Genomic DNA, 17,986 nt, shown 5'->3' on the forward strand with positions numbered 1-17,986 from the left:
CATTACATTCTTGTTAGTATAGTTTCATTCAAATCCGCAATTGTCATACCAATGATGTTCAAACACAAAGTGTAAAATTAAACCCCTGTCCAGGCATCTCTTGGAAAGAATGATCTCGCATTCAGTAGGTTTTTATTGATCAGCCATAGATCAATGCCAACATTTGAGTTACGTCCACAAATGATTTATTATTGCTCTCACAAATCATTACATAATTGTCCTCAAACACTTATCTTGTTGTGCTTTCTTGCATAAGTGTTAGACAATGAGTCACTGATGAGGGAATCATGGTTGAAAACGTGATGATGCTGCCACGTTTCTGCAACATGCTCCTGGGGTAGCTACAGTTCACGTGATAATATTGGCTTCTAGAAATTAGCATTGCTCAAAATGTTGGACTCATGAGAACTAACCCATCACATATATTGGATCAGAGGCACGAGCTAACTCCAATTTTACATGAGTTTGAATGTGACTGGTTAATTTTGAACACAGTTAATAGAGGGTGTGTACACTTCTGCAAGCACATTATCTCGATTGTTGTTTGGAAGGGAGAAGAACAACTTGTTTGGTTAGTTATGATTGTTGTAGGACACATACATTGCTCTCTGTCTGACAGTCTGTCATGTTTAGAACGGTGAAGATGCGTTTTTAGCTTTTAATACATTAATTTTTCTCTAATTAAATAGAACCAAAAAATAATAATAATGGGAAAATCCAGCTCAATGCGAGAGGACAATTTGCTCATTAAACTATTGTCTGCCGCAATTCTGATAGGATAGCTACGCCCCTGATTTCAATGGTTGTAATTTTACCGAAATAAAATTGGGTCAGTACTTTTACCAGTCTTTTTAACAGATTTACATCTACGTAAGTACAGAGTGTCTTTTTGCCAATGTTGTTGAGGACACGATCGATTCATTTATTCATCATACTGAAACACAGCGCCACACAACTAGAAAAGTAGAAACGCCCTTTATTATAATTTGTGGTTTCCCAGGCGCCTCGAATGCGACACCTGACTGCCACTCAGTCATAAGTTTGTCGTGAAGTTCAACAGCGTCATTTGGGGCGTCTCTCCACCAGGGGGCGCATCCTGGGAGAGCCGCCCTTCCAAGCCCATCCAAGCAACTTCTCCCGCACCATGAGCTGATTTGGTCCGGGACAGACGAGGGAAGATGGCGGCCACTGACCAGTCCCGGTCCGAAGCTGCCAAACAGCGACGGCAAGATCAGCTGCAGCGATGGCTGGGCTCGGAGACGGACCAGACGGAGTCGGAAGCTCGGGATACCGCGAGCAGCTCGGGGACACGTCGGGCGCGGGTCCGCTTCGCCCAGGGAGCCGTGTTTATGGCCGCCTGCTCCGCCGGGGACCGGGAGGAGGTGGCGGCGCTCCTCCGCCAGGGAGCTGACATCAACCACGCCAACGTAGACGGGCTGACAGCGCTCCACCAGGTCGGTCGAGTCACTCTGGAAAATGTGAACGGAGCATTTAAGTAGGAAAACAACGTTTAAAGCGCGTGTTTAGTGTAAAGCGGGGCTAATCGAAACATTTCCGTTAGCCGCTAGTGGCGCATAAACTTCAGTCCATCACATTGTTCATTTTTGGTTGTGTTTAAAAAAACTAAAACAAAACTCGTCATTAGCAGCGCCATATGTATTTTTTGCTTGGCCACTTTGTCTCACGGTTACGCCTCGAACGACTTGAACGTCGCGTGTATAGCAAACATGACAAGTTCCTAATGGAGTGTGTTGGCTGATTGGATTCAATGGCCTGTTTCATCAGCTAACTCAAAAATTCTTAACACTGTTTGCAACGAAATTTGAGAAAACTCAGCACTTATGTGCACTAGCAATGAAGATGGCAGCAAGGACATTTCATCGTTTTGCCTGTCATTCTTCATCACTTAAAAAGGATACACATTTGTGTAACACGTTTCAGACCCTTTAGATTAAATTGAATTTAATTCTTCTCTGGTTTGGAATCAAAACACCAGAATCTATTTTTTGCAATCCAATATAGGCATCTAAAATTATGCTCCTCTGTTCTTGAGGCACTCTGGAAATCCTCACTGTCACACAAGCCCCCTCAGTGATACATCGTTTCCCCTATTACTGCCATGCATCATTTCACAAACGCACATTCGCCTTATAAAGTCCCCACACAAGCGTAAAGTTAGCTGTAAAGTTTAAGTGTCTGCATACTCGAAAAGATTGTTCTGGCCTGTGTGGACCTGCTGATGTCATGCTCGGAGTTCAAAGCGGTGTTCCTGCCTCCTGATTGACTTGTATGGTGGAGTTTGTGTGTGCCAACAATATTCCGCAAACGTGCCCTCTTTTGGTTGAGTCACACGCGTCACCCAGTGTGGTCCCCTCCGCTGCCTCCATCCCTTTCACCAAGTGTTGCTCATCAGTTGCCGAGCGACCGGAATTAAATATAGTCGCGCACACTCCAAACTTTCCGTCCCCTTCATCCAAAACCTTTATGTCTTCTCCGCCATTCCTCTTTCCTCTGCCACCCCCGCCTCCGCCTTCTTCTCCCCCCCCCGCTCCCCAATTCCCCATAGAGGGGACTTTTGGGAGTTCAAGATGAGGAAATGGAAAACTTTTGCTCCAACAGCAGGAGCTGCTGTTGTCCAAGGCGCGTTCCACAATGACTCACTTGATGAACGAGGGAAGGGGTCTGCTGGGAGGCTGCGCGTTGCCCCCCTCGTAACGCACAATGGTGCCTGCCCACAAGTACCCTCTGTTCATTTATCCAGCCTGATTACTCACACTGCCGCCCATCTGGAGCTCTTTTTATTTGATACAGAGAACTGGCGGGCTTGATTGGAAGTATAAATTAGGACGACGGCTTGCGACAGCTTTGTGATTTAGTCTAAAAGCAAAGCCTCTTAGGTGGCTTAAGACGGCCTGATGGACAAGATTCATCGTGGCTGCGGTGAGGAGCTACTAAAGAGCAACAGTGGACGTCCAGTGATTCTCCAAATGTGGGTCGCTGACAGATGTGACATTTAGTTAAACTTGTTAAAACACATTCTATAAAGCAATTTATTGGCTTCAACATCTCATTGTCATGTAAAGCACTTATCAAATTGCAAAGGCTGTTCACGACTTGCCAGGGCGACAACACGGCTTTCGAATGACCGCTTTTAGACTCATTTTGGCCTTTTGCCTCGTGCTTTTTGAGGGCTGACAACACATGGAGTCAACTAAAACTCAAGACTGCCAGCCATTGAAGCCAGACTGCATGGATTGTCGCCATTGTTACATGACTCAGATTTGTGAAATGCTGACAGAATGTTACGTGGCAAAAAAAAAAAAAAAAAAGTAAATCCCATCAAACGCATTCAACAGATGTTGAGACACTTTATTCTAATCAATGGAATTGCAATTCAGTGATGACATTTCCTCTGTTATTAACCCTTTGGGCAGTCAAAATGTGCAAAAGCGTTTCCAGACGATTTTTGGTTCGAGGCCAGGCTTTGTAAAGCACATTTCAGATACAAGACAATTCAAGGTGCTATAAAAAAAATAAAAGATTGTCAAACGGGGCTTCCCCCCCCCCCAAAAAAAAGACAGGAATTAAAGGTCTGAACGTCTAATGAACATTAAAACCTTGCGTTTGGAACGTGACTTTTATGTCGTTCGATATGATGGCAAAGAAATCTAAAAATAAACAAAAAAAAGAGCAGCTATAAAGATGGTGTGTGAAAAGTTAGAGTGCAGTGTGATTTTAAATCTGATTTCCAGCAACTAATAGAAAACTCTCCAACGTTAGAGCAACTTGTCATCAACAAATTGATTTTTACAGGAAGTGACAAGTAACATGGCAGTTTAAAGTCTCAACCGTATGAAGTTCTTCATTGTGTTGAGCTTAGGAAAAACAGTGACATCGATTTGCATAATCACTCGTGTCACATGCTCTTCTGCAATGCACTCGAGGCCTTTTTGCAGCTCACCTTTCTGGAAGTAGACAGTTTGTGTTGAAAGATGATTTTCATAGATTGCTGTTCCTTTTTGTTTTCTAACAACAAAGCAAAATGTCCTCTTGACCAACACGCGCTGACACGTTCTTCCTAATGAAGCATTTTGTGTCTGTTTTCCCCTCTGGCAGGCCTGTATCGACGAGAACGCAGAGATGGTTCAGTTTCTAGTGGAGAGCGGAAGCAATGTCAACACGGGCGACAACGAGGGCTGGACCCCCCTGCACGCCGCGGCATCTTGTGGCTTCATCCAGATCGCCAAGTGAGCTCTGGAACCATTTTAGTCGGTCCACGGCAGCGTGGAGGACTTCCTTTCCAGGCAATCGGTCCTGATGAGCTCCACACATGGGTTTGTGTGTCTCTTTGAAGGTACTTGATAGAACACGGTGCCCACGTCGGAGCGGTGAACAGCGAAGGGGAACTCCCTCTCGACGTGGCCACGGAGGATCCCATGGAGAGACTGCTGAAAGCAGAAATCAAAAAGCAAGGTGATGTGCTGACATAATACCGTATTGTTGTGAAGACATAGAAATCATAAAAGCTTTTTGACAATGATCTCCAAAATATTTGCTGTGTGAGGTGTTGAGGTTTTGTGCCAGTCTACAAATTGTGTGATGGCTTGCATCTGAGTGCTGTTAATTTTTGATGGAATATAAAATGGTGGCGGCTACATTTGGGATTGATTTGCTCTGCTTAAGAATCCATTCCGACTACAAAAAGTAGAAGATGGCAGTTCATATTGTGAGGGAGTTGTCACTCTATCCAGATGCTAACTGTTGGCAGCACAAATACTTTAATACCAGTTGAACTGAGCAGCATTTAGCCAGGGGTTTCTGTCATAACTAGCCTCGCTGTTATTTCATAATACATATATGTATTATTATTTGGGTCATAGCAGCTCAGTTTGTAAATAATTGCCCGTGAGTCTGAATGTTGGACTGCTGTTGTGGGCCAAAAATAGAAATTAAGTCTGACTATTGTGAAAAAAAGTTGTTTTTATGAATTATCTGGGATGCAACTGCAGCCCCCAGGCGCTGTTACTTTATTTGTCCCCTGCTGACACAGCCACAGACAAGGGAATTGGTTTTGTGTGGTGTGATACATCTTGTCGGTAAATACAACACAGAATTTCCCGTCAGGACATCAAAATTTTCTGCAAGTTGAAATACTGTTTTTTTCCATGTATAATGCGCAAAATGTAACTAATTTATTGTCCTAAAATCTGGGGTGCGCATTATACATGGGTACAAAAAAAAAATGATACGGAGGCCGCCATTACAGATGCGCTTTCTTCTCTGCTGTTCACTTCAAACACGCTCCATACGAACACAATGCTCTCGTATCAGACGCTAGCTCGATCGCCTGCTCGTTTGCTGTCACAATGTACCCTACGCAAATCCGAAACATTTCTTCGCTATCGAGTTTGCTAGCGCATGCGCAGTGATACTGACCGGCAGAATAACATCCGGTTGTTCCCAAAGATGATCTTTTTTCTGAAATAATTTTACGTTTACGGACTTAAGTAGGAGTCAAAATTTGGGTGCGTATTATACATGGGTACAGGCTTTTTTCCAGCATCAACATGCCATTTTTAGGGTGCGTATTATACATGGGGGCGCATTATACATGGAAAAAAACGGTAGTCTGGCTAGAAATGAATGGACTCGGTCAACGCTTGAATTTAATTGCGTGCTCGTGTTCACGTCACAGGAATTGATGTGGACCAGGCCCGAAAAGAAGAAGAGCGTATCATGCTTCAGGATGCCAAGGCCATGCGAGACGGCGGCGACACTCTGACCGCTCACCCAAACACCAAGGCAACAGCTCTGCATGTTGCAGCGGCCAAAGGCTACATCCAAGTTTTAAAGTGAGAATCTGATCGTGCCGCTCAAAACATATTTTTTGCCCCACGGAGTTGTTCATGTGGTTTTTGTCTCACGTGGACCAGGGTGCTGTTACAATGTGGGGTGGATGCGGACTGCCGGGATGTGGATGGCTGGACGCCGCTCCATGCAGCAGCTCACTGGGGTCAGGAGGAGGTGTGCACCCTGCTTGCCGACCACATGTGCGACATGAGTGCCGTCAACAACGTGGTGAGCAGTTTACAAACAATCCCACTCGCCATTAAACGCGTGACGCGCTTAGCCTTTGCTGAGGATCCACCCCGCGCTGTGAATGTCCTTGTAGGGCCAAACACCTTTAGATGTTGCTGATGAGAACCTCGTGGACACACTGGAGGAGCTGCAGAAGAAACAGAATGCTGTGAGTGTGCCCGCGCGCAGGCGACACAACTCTTATTCTGTCAGATGAAACTGATAGGACTGATAATGCGAGAGCTCTGAATGTCCTCTTGTGTTTATGTGTGTTTATATTCCTCTTCAGCTACGCAGCCAGAAAGAGAAGCAGACTCCTGTCATCGAGACCAGCCTGCAAATCTCCACTGTACCCGTACGCACACGCAGGTCAGTGCCAATTGTCTGTCAGCTTGTCGCCGCGGCGTTATGCGGGCAATGGCCCTAAGATGAACCCAAGTAACAAATGGCGTTCTCATCGGCCTCCAGTGTAGGTCCGCATGCACAAGTAATGAGATCCAATACAAGTGCTGTAGCCGAAAGAATGTTTCTCCCAATCGATATGTTTTGATTGATTGGGTATTGATCTAGCAATATGTGCGTATGATTCATGTGTGCAAACCAAAACGTCACAAACCGAGGTAACATCACTCCTTGATATGGATGGGAATGCGGTTAATCCATTCTAGTCCTACAACAGTTATATTTGCCTCTTTTTTTTTTCCATTCAAATAAAATCTCTACAGCATAGAAATAAATTGGGATGCACTTAATTATGAGTTTATACCGCTGCGTTTACTGACCAAGCTTTCACATTGCAGTATGGCTGTTTAGTTTAACGTACTGCATCCACTAAAGGAGGATTTTTGTTTTCCTCTTGTCTCTTTTTTGTGTGCACCAATATTAAGTGTATTTTTGGGCGCTGAGAAAAGCGCTGAACAAAATTAAACATGACCCACATCAGACCATAATAAAGGAGGATTAAGGCCACTACAAAAGCCTGACCTACATTGGATTAGCATATTTAATAAACAAATGATGAAGAACATTAAAATTGGATGGCAACTGATGTTGGGTTCACTCAGATTTGAGCGACTTTTCAAGCACAGCCGGCTTTCTAAATTGCAAGACTACTGTGGGGGGGTTTTAACGCTTCAAACTCGATAAGCGCTATGATTTGTCATCACTGGCTGACGTACGTGGCACGCCATCTTCCCATATTTATCGTATCACATTTCATGTGAACGTGAACATGCACACAAGCCTGGCTTGACTTCGTGCTAACCACAGTTGTAACAGTGCTTTACCATGAAGGTGTTTAGCTGAGTCAGCTAAGATCTCATGAACAGGTTGAACTTGCTTTGTCGTGCGGGCCTCTCAAAGTCATCCAACTCACGACCTACATGCAGTGCATCGGGAAAGTTTTCACAGCGTCTCACTTTTTGGAATATGTTGATCCTTTTAGTTGCTTGTTCCAGTGTGTGTTTACAATCGTGTTGATTTTTATATTGGCATAAAATGATTACAAATATAAACTGCAATGTCTGTCACTGGATTTAGGCAAATGATCTGCTTCTACAGTACCTAGCCCTACTAGACTACTCTCGTCAGTCTTTACAAGTAAAGTCATCAATGTTGAAAAAGATTTTGTTGAATAAGAATTGCAGATATTGTCGAGGAGTTGTACTTGTGGTCGCCGAGTGACGTTACATTTTGTGGTTAACTGACTTAAGTCTCCACATGTTGATTGGTGTGTGTAGGTGTGTGTGTGTGTGTGTGTGTGTGCGTGCTCCTTGTAATTGTCCGCACATGCAATTGATTAGCCGTCTGCATGCCACCTGTGTCTCCACTCGCTCAGGACTTCAATCTCGCGCATGAGCAGCAAGGAAAAAATCGGCCTCCATGAGCGCGAGAAGCACCCGCCGCCTGCCTTGCGGAGCAGCCCCGCCGAGGACGAGGAAGAAGAAGGGCAGACCTCACGCGGCCAGTCCCAAAGTCAACCCAAAGCCTCCAGCAGCTCCAGCTCGGAGGAGGAGAGCGAATCGGAGAGCGACGCAGAGTCTGGTGAGAAAAAGTGGAGGGAATGAGATTTGGATCATCCCTGACTTTTTTTTTTTGCTCACCCGCAGAGAAAGCAAAAAACCGGGAGATTATAAACAACTTGAACAACAAACGCAACACCGGCGGCCTCCTTCCTACCTCCATGCCTGCAGGCACCGCTGCAAACCAAGTCAAAAAGGTAGTCATTTATATTCTGTGTATTTTGCACGGATAAGGGAAATGATCCTTGTAAAGCTCACAGCATTTGTGGTTGGGATTTTTGGTTCACCACCAGTGGTTCAAGTTTGGCTTTAATTTCATGAAAACAAGGACTCAAATAGACTGAATTGAAAGTAACCCTCAACCAAGCATCTTTTTTTTTTTTCAGATTTCAAAATGTTTTGCTGCATACAGAAACATTTTGTGTTCCCTGTAACGGTTCATGTCCTACTGATTACCAGGAACCGGGCAAACCCGTAGCCACTGAGGCCCCAGGTTCGTGGAGAACATCACTGAGGAAGGCAGGCAGCTCGGTGACTCTGGGCTCAGCTGGATTGTCGGACTCCATCCCGGACCAAAACAAGCCTCCAGAGTCAGGCTTGGGGATGACCCGCTCGGCCTCCAGTCCTCGTCTGAGCTCCGAGACTGACCCCAAGGTACCAGGCTCTGTCTTTTTCCATCTATGCACTTTGATCTTATTTTGTGAATGCATCATCTGGTCTTCACAGGAACCAAGACTTGCCCGGGTTCCTCCTATTCCCACAAGGAGGCTCTTTAGTATTCCAGATAGTAGTTTGGACAACTCCAACAGGTGACTGTTTTCACGCTTACCTGCATTTGTGACCAGCATGCTTTTCTCACCGCGTTCACCTCGTCCCTGTCAGTTGGCTGAGTCGTAGCTCGTCCTACACCCGTCGCCTTCACAGCCAATCAGGGAATGATCTCACTAGCTTCAACCCCTGTTTGCCTCGCAGGTTGGTCACGAACACCCACCCTGTGTTTGTGTGCAGTGTTTGTGCTCATTTTATAAGTGTTGCATCTTATTGTGGGCTGCAGTGAAGAGGTCTTACTATTATTTATTTTTTTGACAGCTCTTCTTATGGAAGGAGACTTGATGAAGCCAGTGTGAACTCAGGTAGTACAGGAACAAGCACATCTGGACTCAGTCGCCTTAACAGTGCTTTGGCACAGAGGTGTGTATTCACTCTTTCTTAGGACACTTTTTATTTTCGACTGAAAACATTAGCTTTGTGATGTAAAACAGAACAAGAGCCAATTTAGAAGCCACCTGAAGCATGTGCTGTCGCCACACACAGAGAAACAATGAATAGTGGTGAATGTTTAATTTTTCAACTCATTTGCCGCAATTTAAAAAAAGACCATTTTCAATCGTGATATACAGAAGTCACGACACAAGCTAACAACCAGTTAGCTACTTTAATTTCTTGTACCCAACCTCCCCCAGTGGTACAGATGCCCTGTGGCATCGTGCTGCCTCCCAAAGGTCTGTCTGGGTATTGCAGCATTGCACAATGTGTGTGCATGGTGACTGATGATGATCTTCAGTGCAACACAAATTAGGGCAGTAAGCATAGTAATTTTTTTTTAAGGGTTGTTATTGTAAACAATCACTTAAAATTCAAGATAGTTTTGTGTGTACTAGTACTGTAATTTTTATATCTGAAATGACCTTATAATTGGGATTTACAGCACCACCTGTTTTATTGTGCTTGAGTCATGTGTATATAGTTGGACTAAGCTCAAATCCTCTACCTCATCATGTTATCTTAACTTGTTAGACTTCCTCAAGAACAGACGAAGAAGGATCTGTCAACGTTGGACACCAGTTCCAACTCTCAGAACACAACCGGCCCTGAATCAGAGACCAAGCAGCGGCGCAAGTGAGTCACCACACTAATCTCAATCATAATGTTCTCTGTGTTATGTTGACCTTTTAACTTGATTTTGCCATATTTAGGTCCTACCTGACACCAGTTCGGGATGAAGAGGCAGAGGCACAGAGAAAAGCTCGCTCGCGGCACGCTCGCCAGTCTCGTCGCTCTACTCAGGTACGATGTGGCTCAAGAGTTGACAGGATGCACGACTGCTGTGGAGTCTTATGCAAATGTCGCGCTGTGATTGAAAGGGGGTGACGCTGACAGATCTGCAAGAAGCTGAGAAGACAATGAAGACCATAAAGCCAGACAACAAAACAAGAGAAAAGGAGGAGGATGAGAAGGAAAAAGAGAAAGAAGCAAAGTCTAAGAAGGGAGAGGAAGGGGTGAGCTGCTTGTCTTGTTGCAGGCTTGCGTATGATGCTGCTTTTTGTGTCGTCATATGAGCTTATAATGCCATTCAAATTTCAAATCTGTAGGAGATGAGCTGGAGGTCTCGAATAGCAAGCCTGCAGAAGTCCGACCTGCTGGGACTCACGCAGCCCGCCGGCACCCCGCGGCCTCAGACCACCGATGGGAGAAGTAGATGTCTCCACTTATCTTTCCTAACAGCTCAAATTGCTGCTGGTCTTTTTTTTTTTTTTTTTTTTTTTTTTTTTTTTGACTAACCAAAATGAAGCAGAATTTTTTTTTCCACCTCTTATCTGCAGCCTTTGCGGTTTTAAAATTGCAATCTTCTACATTGCAATGTCAAATTGAATTTGATTAATTGGTCAGCTCCATAACGTCGTTTTCTTTAAACAACTGGCTCTTTTCCAGCGACTGAGGCCACCGCCGGGGAAAGCGAGACAGAGCGATGGGCCCAGGAGCGCAGGGAGAGGAGACAAGCCCGAGCCAGGAGGAAGGCCCAGAGGAGCGGGGAGGTATATTTAGTTCTGGATAGAAAAGAAAAGATAAAAACACCTGGGGGAGGCTTTACTGAAAACCACTGTCTCATCTCAAGCTTGATGACAATGATCCCAGCGGGGAGGAAGAATTCTCAAGCAGCCGGCTGAATCTGCAGGTGCGTGTGCTTTATTTGCCGACTCGACGGAGCCGTAACCAAAGACTGCGCTCATAACTTGTCGACCTGTCTGCTCTGTTTACAGTCAGACCAGCTCTTGGGTTCCAGGTATGACTCATACTTCTGACATGTTTCCTCCTCCTGTCACCACTACAATAGATGCGTCTCTGAATTTCACGCAGGTCCAGTGCGCATTGCAATGAGGGCGGCGAGAGCAAGGATTTCAAAAAGGTCAGCAGACAAGTTATTTTTTTGTCTCTCACGCTTTTTCATGTTTGTTATAAATATCTCTCGTTTGCTTACGGTCGCAGCTTTTTGAGGAGGTGACCAGAGAAAACAGCCAGCTGCAGTCTCAGCTGCAGGACACACAGAGGATTGTCAGTCAGACCAGGCTGGATCTCGAAAAAGCCACGCAGGTGCAAATGCACACCCACGCGGTTTAAATACAATCTGTCTCTCAAATCAAAAATCCGCTTTTGGTCTTACTAGTTTGTCGCAACATGCGATTCAACAGAATTGTTTTTATATATTTCATGCATGTGAATTCCTCAATTAATCTGATCACTGCAGTGATCCCATTGTGCTCTGGCTTTTTTCCGTTCCAGAGACAAGAGCGCTTGACTGACTGTTCAGCCCTGCTGGACCTCGAGAGAAAGGTAAAAGCGTCTTCATTATTTTGCGTCCTTTCTCTGCCTCACTACTGCCACTCGCACGATTGACCGCCACCTCTCCCAAAACCACTTGGCATCACTCGCTCCCACTCAACTTCCACACTCCCTCATCACTTCCACTCCCCTCCTTCCATGTTCCCTCAACACTGTAGGACCGCAGGATGCTGGAGCGGCGAATGGCAGAGCTGGAGGAGGAGCATAAGGTGAGCACTAGTGTGCGCTTTGCATGTCGCCACTTGGTTAGCTTTGCTTTTAGCGTGTGCCGTTTGGCACCTGACCGGAAGAGCCCAAGTGTATTTGAGATCCATTCTGAAGTTTCACCCAAAAGCTGAAAACTCTGACTTAACAATTGTGTCCTCCCAACCATCAGGTTCTAGTTGACCTGAGAGCGGACAACCAGCGACTTAAAGATGAGAATGGAGCCTTAATCCGCGTCATCAGCAAACTTTCCAAATAGACGGAGACAGGACGAGCCACAGAAAGCGGGGACTCTTCTTCTCCTCTGCCTCCTTCCTTCCTTCCTTCAATTCCTCCACACACATTCCTCCCAAAGCCAAAGAGCAAGAGAAGGGGGGGCAGCCAAATGTTGACTTGGCTTGTGATGCCTTTCAAACAGCTGTAGTGGCTTTTCTGTGCCTTGTTGTCTGTCACAGGAAGAAGCATTTTGGCGTGATTGACCGGTCAGGCCAAAATCTTCATGTTAAAGCCCACGTGCACGCGCTTAAGTGCGCGCTCGTATACGTCTTGGATGGTGCATGAGGCCAATTGGTCTTGAATCTCCCACTTGGTATTTAATTTTTTGTGAACACATTTGCATCACACATTCACAAGTTTTATCTTGCTGGCCGTCCTGATCTTGTGTTAACAAGCAGGAAAGGTTTGATTTGTGTTTTTTATCAAGATTCAGCCAAAAGCGGTCGTCGCACTATATGCAAGTGTTTGAACCCACCTACCTCTCCACCTCTGCACCCCCCCCCCCTTGCCCCAAATTATTTTTACATTTTTGTGACCACACATACACACTCCATGCTCATAAATGAAAAGACCATCAAACCAGGTCACGGCACTTTACTCTCTGTAAAGCAATGAAAAAAACAAACAAAATTGCTGTTCAGTTGAAGCCTGTTAAGCTATGAATGTTTTTTTTTTTTATCTTTGATAAGAATATAAATGTCATAGTTTTTCCATTGTAAATTTCTCTTTTCAAGGGGAACACAATTTTGTATATTACATGTGTATAAATATTAGTCGACTAATACCCTTTTTGAAGTCAACTGCCATGTAGCCTTCTTTCACATGTTTGTTTTCTAATATATTAAAATGGATGTCTGCACCCCAAAAGAAATATAGTGCCTGTTTGAAAGGTGGATTGAAAACACTACAGAAGTGCGATTGAATTTAGTTATTGTATTGCCTACGTTCTCTGCGTTGTTCTGAACATCAGGCTTGGGGTCATCAATGCTTTGTTGCATGAAGATCTGTCAGTTTTGATCTCACATGAGAGCAAACTAACGGACCACTGTCCTTCAGGCTAGACAACAAGCAGAGCTCCTAATAAGGAAGGAGCTCACTGTAAATATCCCGAAGGTCTGAGAAAGGCAGGGGAGCAGGGAGGAAGAGGGAAGCGGATGGATCGTGGCCTTATATGGACAAAGCACTGCTTTTCCCAGGGTTTGTGCTGCTGACCTTCCCTCCGGCTTGATGCCAGATGCTGCATAAGCAGCTCCTTGGCGCCCCCAAGAGGGACAAAGTAGTAGTTGCTCAGGTCGATCGGTTGATATCGCTGTGGATGCCTTTTTTTTTTTTAATGCTCTTATGCACAAATAAGTCACAGTTGGTTGAACTTTTTGCGTGTTATCTCACTAAGCCACTAATAAAGTGGAATTTCTTCCAGGTCACTTCCCATGCACTGGGTTCAGCAAAAAAAAAAAAAAGTTTTGGTAAAACTGAGGATGGATTGTTGATCATATGATTAAACTCATTCTCCGATCTCAACACACACCTATTATATGGTTGTAAAATTCACATAAAACGACTCTGATTATCTTAAATTAGCTTTCGAAGATGCTCCATAGTCATGAAACTCCAAAGACGATGCATTCAAGTGGCAAAGGTGGGCTATCGCGTCTCTCCCTGCATCCGCAAAAATTCCAGGCCAGGTTTTGTGACTGACCGTCAGCCACCTCCAGATTTTGCAGACGTCTACTTTTTATCCCCTGTGCTAAAACTTGGACTAATTTTGGTAGTTTACATATTAACATTCCCTTCATAGACAGCTGCAAACTTTAAAAAAAAACTTTTGCTCCCAATTTTTCTATCATTTCCAACTTTCCAGTCTGTGGCAAACGAATGCTCCTGCTTCCCGATCACGTGAGAGACCAACAGCGCAACAGATACGGCGGATCACGTTACAATTGTTTGTTCATTGTTAAAATCCACTCCTGAGGTAAGGTCATCAAACTAGTAAAAGATAAATTACGAGCAATTACTAAAACAAATCATTCTCGTTATCATTTTAATATTTATGTTCATGCTGGTATAATTCTTACGACATTGAGATGGAGACGAATTTTGTTTTCATTAATAATAGCAAGAGGAAGTCGTTGATGAAGTTGCTCCGCGTCGGTACTTGTCAAGAGGAAGAACGTTGCGGCCGTTCCTCAAACGCAATCTGGGGAGAAAGCAGTGCTGCTCATCGTCCCATCTAATTAACCTTTCCACTTGGTCATACAGGTAAACATTACTGTTACGGTAGTGCACCTCGCTGGACTCAATCTAATCTTTGTTTTTCTGTGTTGCTGTGTTTTACAGGTCCCCATCTCTCCATGTCCGGTGACCCTTACACCTTCACCACTGACTCTCTCCCCGACAACCCCCGTTTCCTGCCTCCGCTGGCCAACGGCCTTTTGGGATGGCGGGTTTACAACAGCACCATGCACATGGGGGGGGTGTACAACGGGGAACGGGGAGAATGCCACCGTGCAGATCTTCCTTGTCCTCTCGCTGTGACGGTTGAGACAGAGGAAGCTGGTCCAAACTCCTACAGCTTGGATGCCCACACAGGTAGCTCCTTGAGGACCTGATCCCTTCATCCATTCATTTTCTTTAGAGCTTATCCCCATTGGGGTCAAAGGTGAGCTGGAGTGTGTACATAAAACAATTCTCTGTTGTTTCTCCAACAGGTGTTTTCACAAACACACTGACCTCACCCAGCGTGACAGTGTCGCAGTCTTTCTACTCACACCGGTACTTCTCCAACCTGATGGTAATGGAGATTGTGCTGGTCCGCCATGTGACTTCAGAGGTGCCATTGACAGTGAAGCTGGTCAGTTCCTTTACGCCTCAGAGCAAAGACATTGATTTTCAGGCTTCGGCTGACTACAGAGGTGGAAGGTGAGAGCCCCCCCCCCCCCCCCCCCGTCAAGAAAAGAAAATCGTAACCTTTTTTGAGCATATTAGCATCTTTCTTTTGTTCCAGCCACATTCAAGGTCATCCACACAAAGCAGAATTCCCAGGATGCCCGAGCCCTACAGTTCACCTCATCTGGACCCCCATTCCCTCCAGCCTGATGCTTCCACCTGAGCAAAGCCAGGACCGTTGGGACTTCATTGTGGCGGTGGCCAACTCTTTAGATGTCACAGAGGCTTGTTTTGATGAGGGCCTGGAGTTGATGGCAACAGGCGGCTTGCGTTCTTCTCACGAAACGGCGTGGAAGGAGCTGTGGCTGAAGAGCAATGTGGAAGTTGTGGGATCCGAGCGCCTCTTGAAAGCTGTGATCGGATGCATGTTCTACCTTCTTAGTGCTTTTCCCTCCATTCACGACACATCTGGTGGTTTCGGCGGCGTCAGTCCAGGTGGACTATCCAATGGATCCGAAGCTCAGGATTATTGGGGTCATGTCTTCTGGGACCAGGTTGGAATGAAATTGAAAATGCCTACTGTTCCATTTTCCTCTGTCACCATCTAACGACGCCTTCCAACTCAACAGGAGATGTGGATATTTCCGACTATAGCTTTATTCTACCCCAAGATGGCCCGTGCAGCACTGGAGTACAGGGTGAGGACTATGGATGGCGCAAAATACAATGCTCAAAAGCAGGGATACAAGGTAAGGTCAAGAATAACGTGACTTGTGTCATGGTGGACAGATGGAATGAATAAAACTACAAATGGAACTTACTGCAGTAATTCCACACAGGGACTAAAGTTGGCATGGGAGAGTGCCGTGTCAGGGAGGGAGATGTGCCCTGAAGATATTTACGGCCAAGATGAGATTCACATCAACGGAGATGTTACGCTGGCCTTCCAGAATTACTACTACCTCACTGAGGTTTGCTGCTCAGCTCCACCACGTCATCACAAGTCTTCTCCCAGTGACTTTGCTTATTTTGTTGCAGGATGTGACAATGTTTACAGACGGACAGGGAAGTCAGCTAATAAGGGGCGTGGCTGATTACTGGGTTTCCAGGGTGACCTGGAACCCTGACGACCAGAAGTATCATCTCTTAGGTAAAGGCTGCACGATAGTCAGTTTTGTCACTATTTTAAGTGAGCTGAGCAATTTTAGGGATGCAATTGATATTTGAACTCAAATGGTGAAGCAACACATTTAGACAGACAATATAACAATTGACACATTCTTCATGGGAATTGACTAATATTCCTCCTGTTTATTGCTTTTTATTATACCTGGTTCAATTGTTAATAGTTTGTTGTGCATTTCAGGTGTCATGCCACCAGATGAGTATTACTCCAATGTCAACAACTCTGTCTACACAAACACAGTGGCCAAATTAAGGTATACTTGATTCTTTGGTCACATGTTAATTTTCAATCGCACCTCTGATGCGATAACGATCTTGTTTTCAGTCTGCAGTTTGCTGTGGAATTAGCTGACCTTCTCAAATATTCTGCACCAAAGGAATGGCAAAATGTAGCAGACAACCTCCATATACCTTTTGACACACAATTTCAATACCATCCGGAGTTTGAAGGCTATACCAAAGGTATTTGTTGTCCCCTTAATGAGTGAATTTCAAATAGAATATTTTTTATTTGGTTCTGTCTTGCTTGCAGGTCTTCCAGTGAAACAGGCCGACACCGTGATGCTGAGCTATCCTCTCGGCCTGCCCATGTCGCCGGAAATCAGAAGAAATGACCTTGAAGCTTATGAAAGTGTCACTGACCCTCATGGACCAGCTATGACTTGGGTTAGACGCATATCTGCAGTTTTGTTCACATTAATATATCGTTCCAATTTATTGTCCAGGTTTCATAAACTGTGCTCTCTTCATCAATCAGGGAATGTTTGCGATTGGTTGGCTGGAACTGGGGGATGCAAAGAAAGCTCAACATTTGCTGGAGAAATGCTTCAGAAACATCCAAGGACCTTTCCAGGTATCGATGTAGACTACAAAAACTTCCTATTTGTTTACTGAGAAAATGTGTAATGGCCTTCCAGGTATGGAGCGAGTCATCAGACGGTACGGGAGCAGTTAACTTTCTTACGGGTATGGGAGGATTCTTGCAAGCGGTTGTGTTTGGTTACAGCGGCTTCAGGTCAGTCATCAATCAACCCGCCTTGCTTGTTGGATCAAATCAATCAATAGAGAAATATATTTACTAGAGTTCAGAAGGAGTGCCTGGCCTTTTCCCCAATCCTTCCCGATGAGCTGAGTGAACTCTGTATCCGTGGTGTCAACTATTTGGGCCATCAGCTAGACTGGCTGTTTGGGAGAGATGAGGTGCGCCTCATACTGAAGGAGCAGGAAGGCGGTTTTGGCTGTTCCAAGACGTGTGATCTGCAGGTGGTCCTCAAGGCATCAAAGACTAAAATTCCTTTAACACCAGGTAACATGCACATAAAAATTATGAACAAGGAATCATTGAGGTTGATTTATTAAATGGTAGATTATTAATTGGTATTATATTATGTCTTTGTAGGGGTGGAAGTAACATTTCCACGAGAGCCTGGATATGTTTGCAGATGTGAACTGTCATCTTTCTGCTGGCCTTTGTGAATAATTTGACAGATAGAAGTCACAGCTCTTGCTCATTACCTCCCTTGTCCACACATTTGCAAATAAAATAAAATCATCAGTTTCTCACAGACTGTGGGCGCGCCAGTTCCGTCACTTTTGGAGCGACATATTTGATTGACAGGTACAGTTGGAAAGTTGACTTCAGCGACCATGTAAGCACAGTTCTAAGTATGAGTCATTTTTATGATTTTTTAGCCTTATCAAATGTGATTGGTGAA

General features: G+C 44.9%; 2 protein-coding genes across 5 annotated transcripts; both read left to right on the top strand.

Annotated features, from left to right (window-relative positions):
- The first annotated feature begins 1,028 nt into the window (after positions 1-1,028).
- LOC133157045 (protein phosphatase 1 regulatory subunit 12A-like) lies at positions 1,029-13,071 on the top strand. Of its 2 annotated transcripts, XM_061283280.1 has the most exons (25): positions 1,030-1,454; positions 4,117-4,247; positions 4,355-4,473; positions 5,696-5,852; positions 5,934-6,078; positions 6,173-6,247; positions 6,368-6,447; positions 7,916-8,121; positions 8,187-8,296; positions 8,559-8,753; positions 8,826-8,908; positions 8,982-9,071; positions 9,189-9,290; positions 9,897-9,998; positions 10,076-10,166; positions 10,244-10,378; positions 10,472-10,574; positions 10,812-10,915; positions 10,996-11,055; positions 11,141-11,163; positions 11,238-11,286; positions 11,367-11,471; positions 11,661-11,711; positions 11,879-11,929; positions 12,097-13,071. In XM_061283280.1, exons 1-25 carry the CDS (start codon positions 1,179-1,181, stop codon positions 12,181-12,183), a joined length of 2,730 nt encoding a protein of 909 aa, XP_061139264.1. In that variant the 5' UTR covers positions 1,030-1,178; the 3' UTR covers positions 12,184-13,071. The 2 variants fall into 2 exon arrangements, with proteins under 2 accessions (XP_061139266.1, XP_061139264.1); XM_061283282.1 differs by lacking the exon at positions 11,879-11,929 and having other exon boundaries at positions 1,029-1,454.
- An 810-nt stretch (positions 13,072-13,881) lies between these two features.
- On the top strand, positions 13,882-17,839 carry LOC133157046 (protein-glucosylgalactosylhydroxylysine glucosidase-like). Of its 3 annotated transcripts, XM_061283283.1 has the most exons (15): positions 13,883-14,172; positions 14,317-14,459; positions 14,538-14,789; positions 14,909-15,119; positions 15,205-15,640; positions 15,716-15,835; positions 15,926-16,057; positions 16,125-16,236; positions 16,453-16,525; positions 16,597-16,733; positions 16,804-16,937; positions 17,029-17,124; positions 17,189-17,286; positions 17,354-17,577; positions 17,671-17,839. In XM_061283283.1, exons 3-15 carry the CDS (start codon positions 14,552-14,554, stop codon positions 17,745-17,747), a joined length of 2,088 nt encoding a protein of 695 aa, XP_061139267.1. In that variant the 5' UTR covers positions 13,883-14,172; positions 14,317-14,459; positions 14,538-14,551; the 3' UTR covers positions 17,748-17,839. The 3 variants fall into 3 exon arrangements, with proteins under 3 accessions (XP_061139269.1, XP_061139267.1, XP_061139268.1); XM_061283285.1 differs by lacking the exon at positions 14,317-14,459 and having other exon boundaries at positions 13,882-14,172; XM_061283284.1 differs by lacking the exon at positions 13,883-14,172 and having other exon boundaries at positions 14,179-14,459.
- Positions 17,840-17,986: the final 147 nt, after the last annotated feature.

This window comes from Syngnathus typhle, linkage group LG7 (genome assembly GCF_033458585.1).
Source record: "Syngnathus typhle isolate RoL2023-S1 ecotype Sweden linkage group LG7, RoL_Styp_1.0, whole genome shotgun sequence".
In the NCBI taxonomy this organism is placed as follows: domain Eukaryota; kingdom Metazoa; phylum Chordata; class Actinopteri; order Syngnathiformes; family Syngnathidae; genus Syngnathus; species Syngnathus typhle.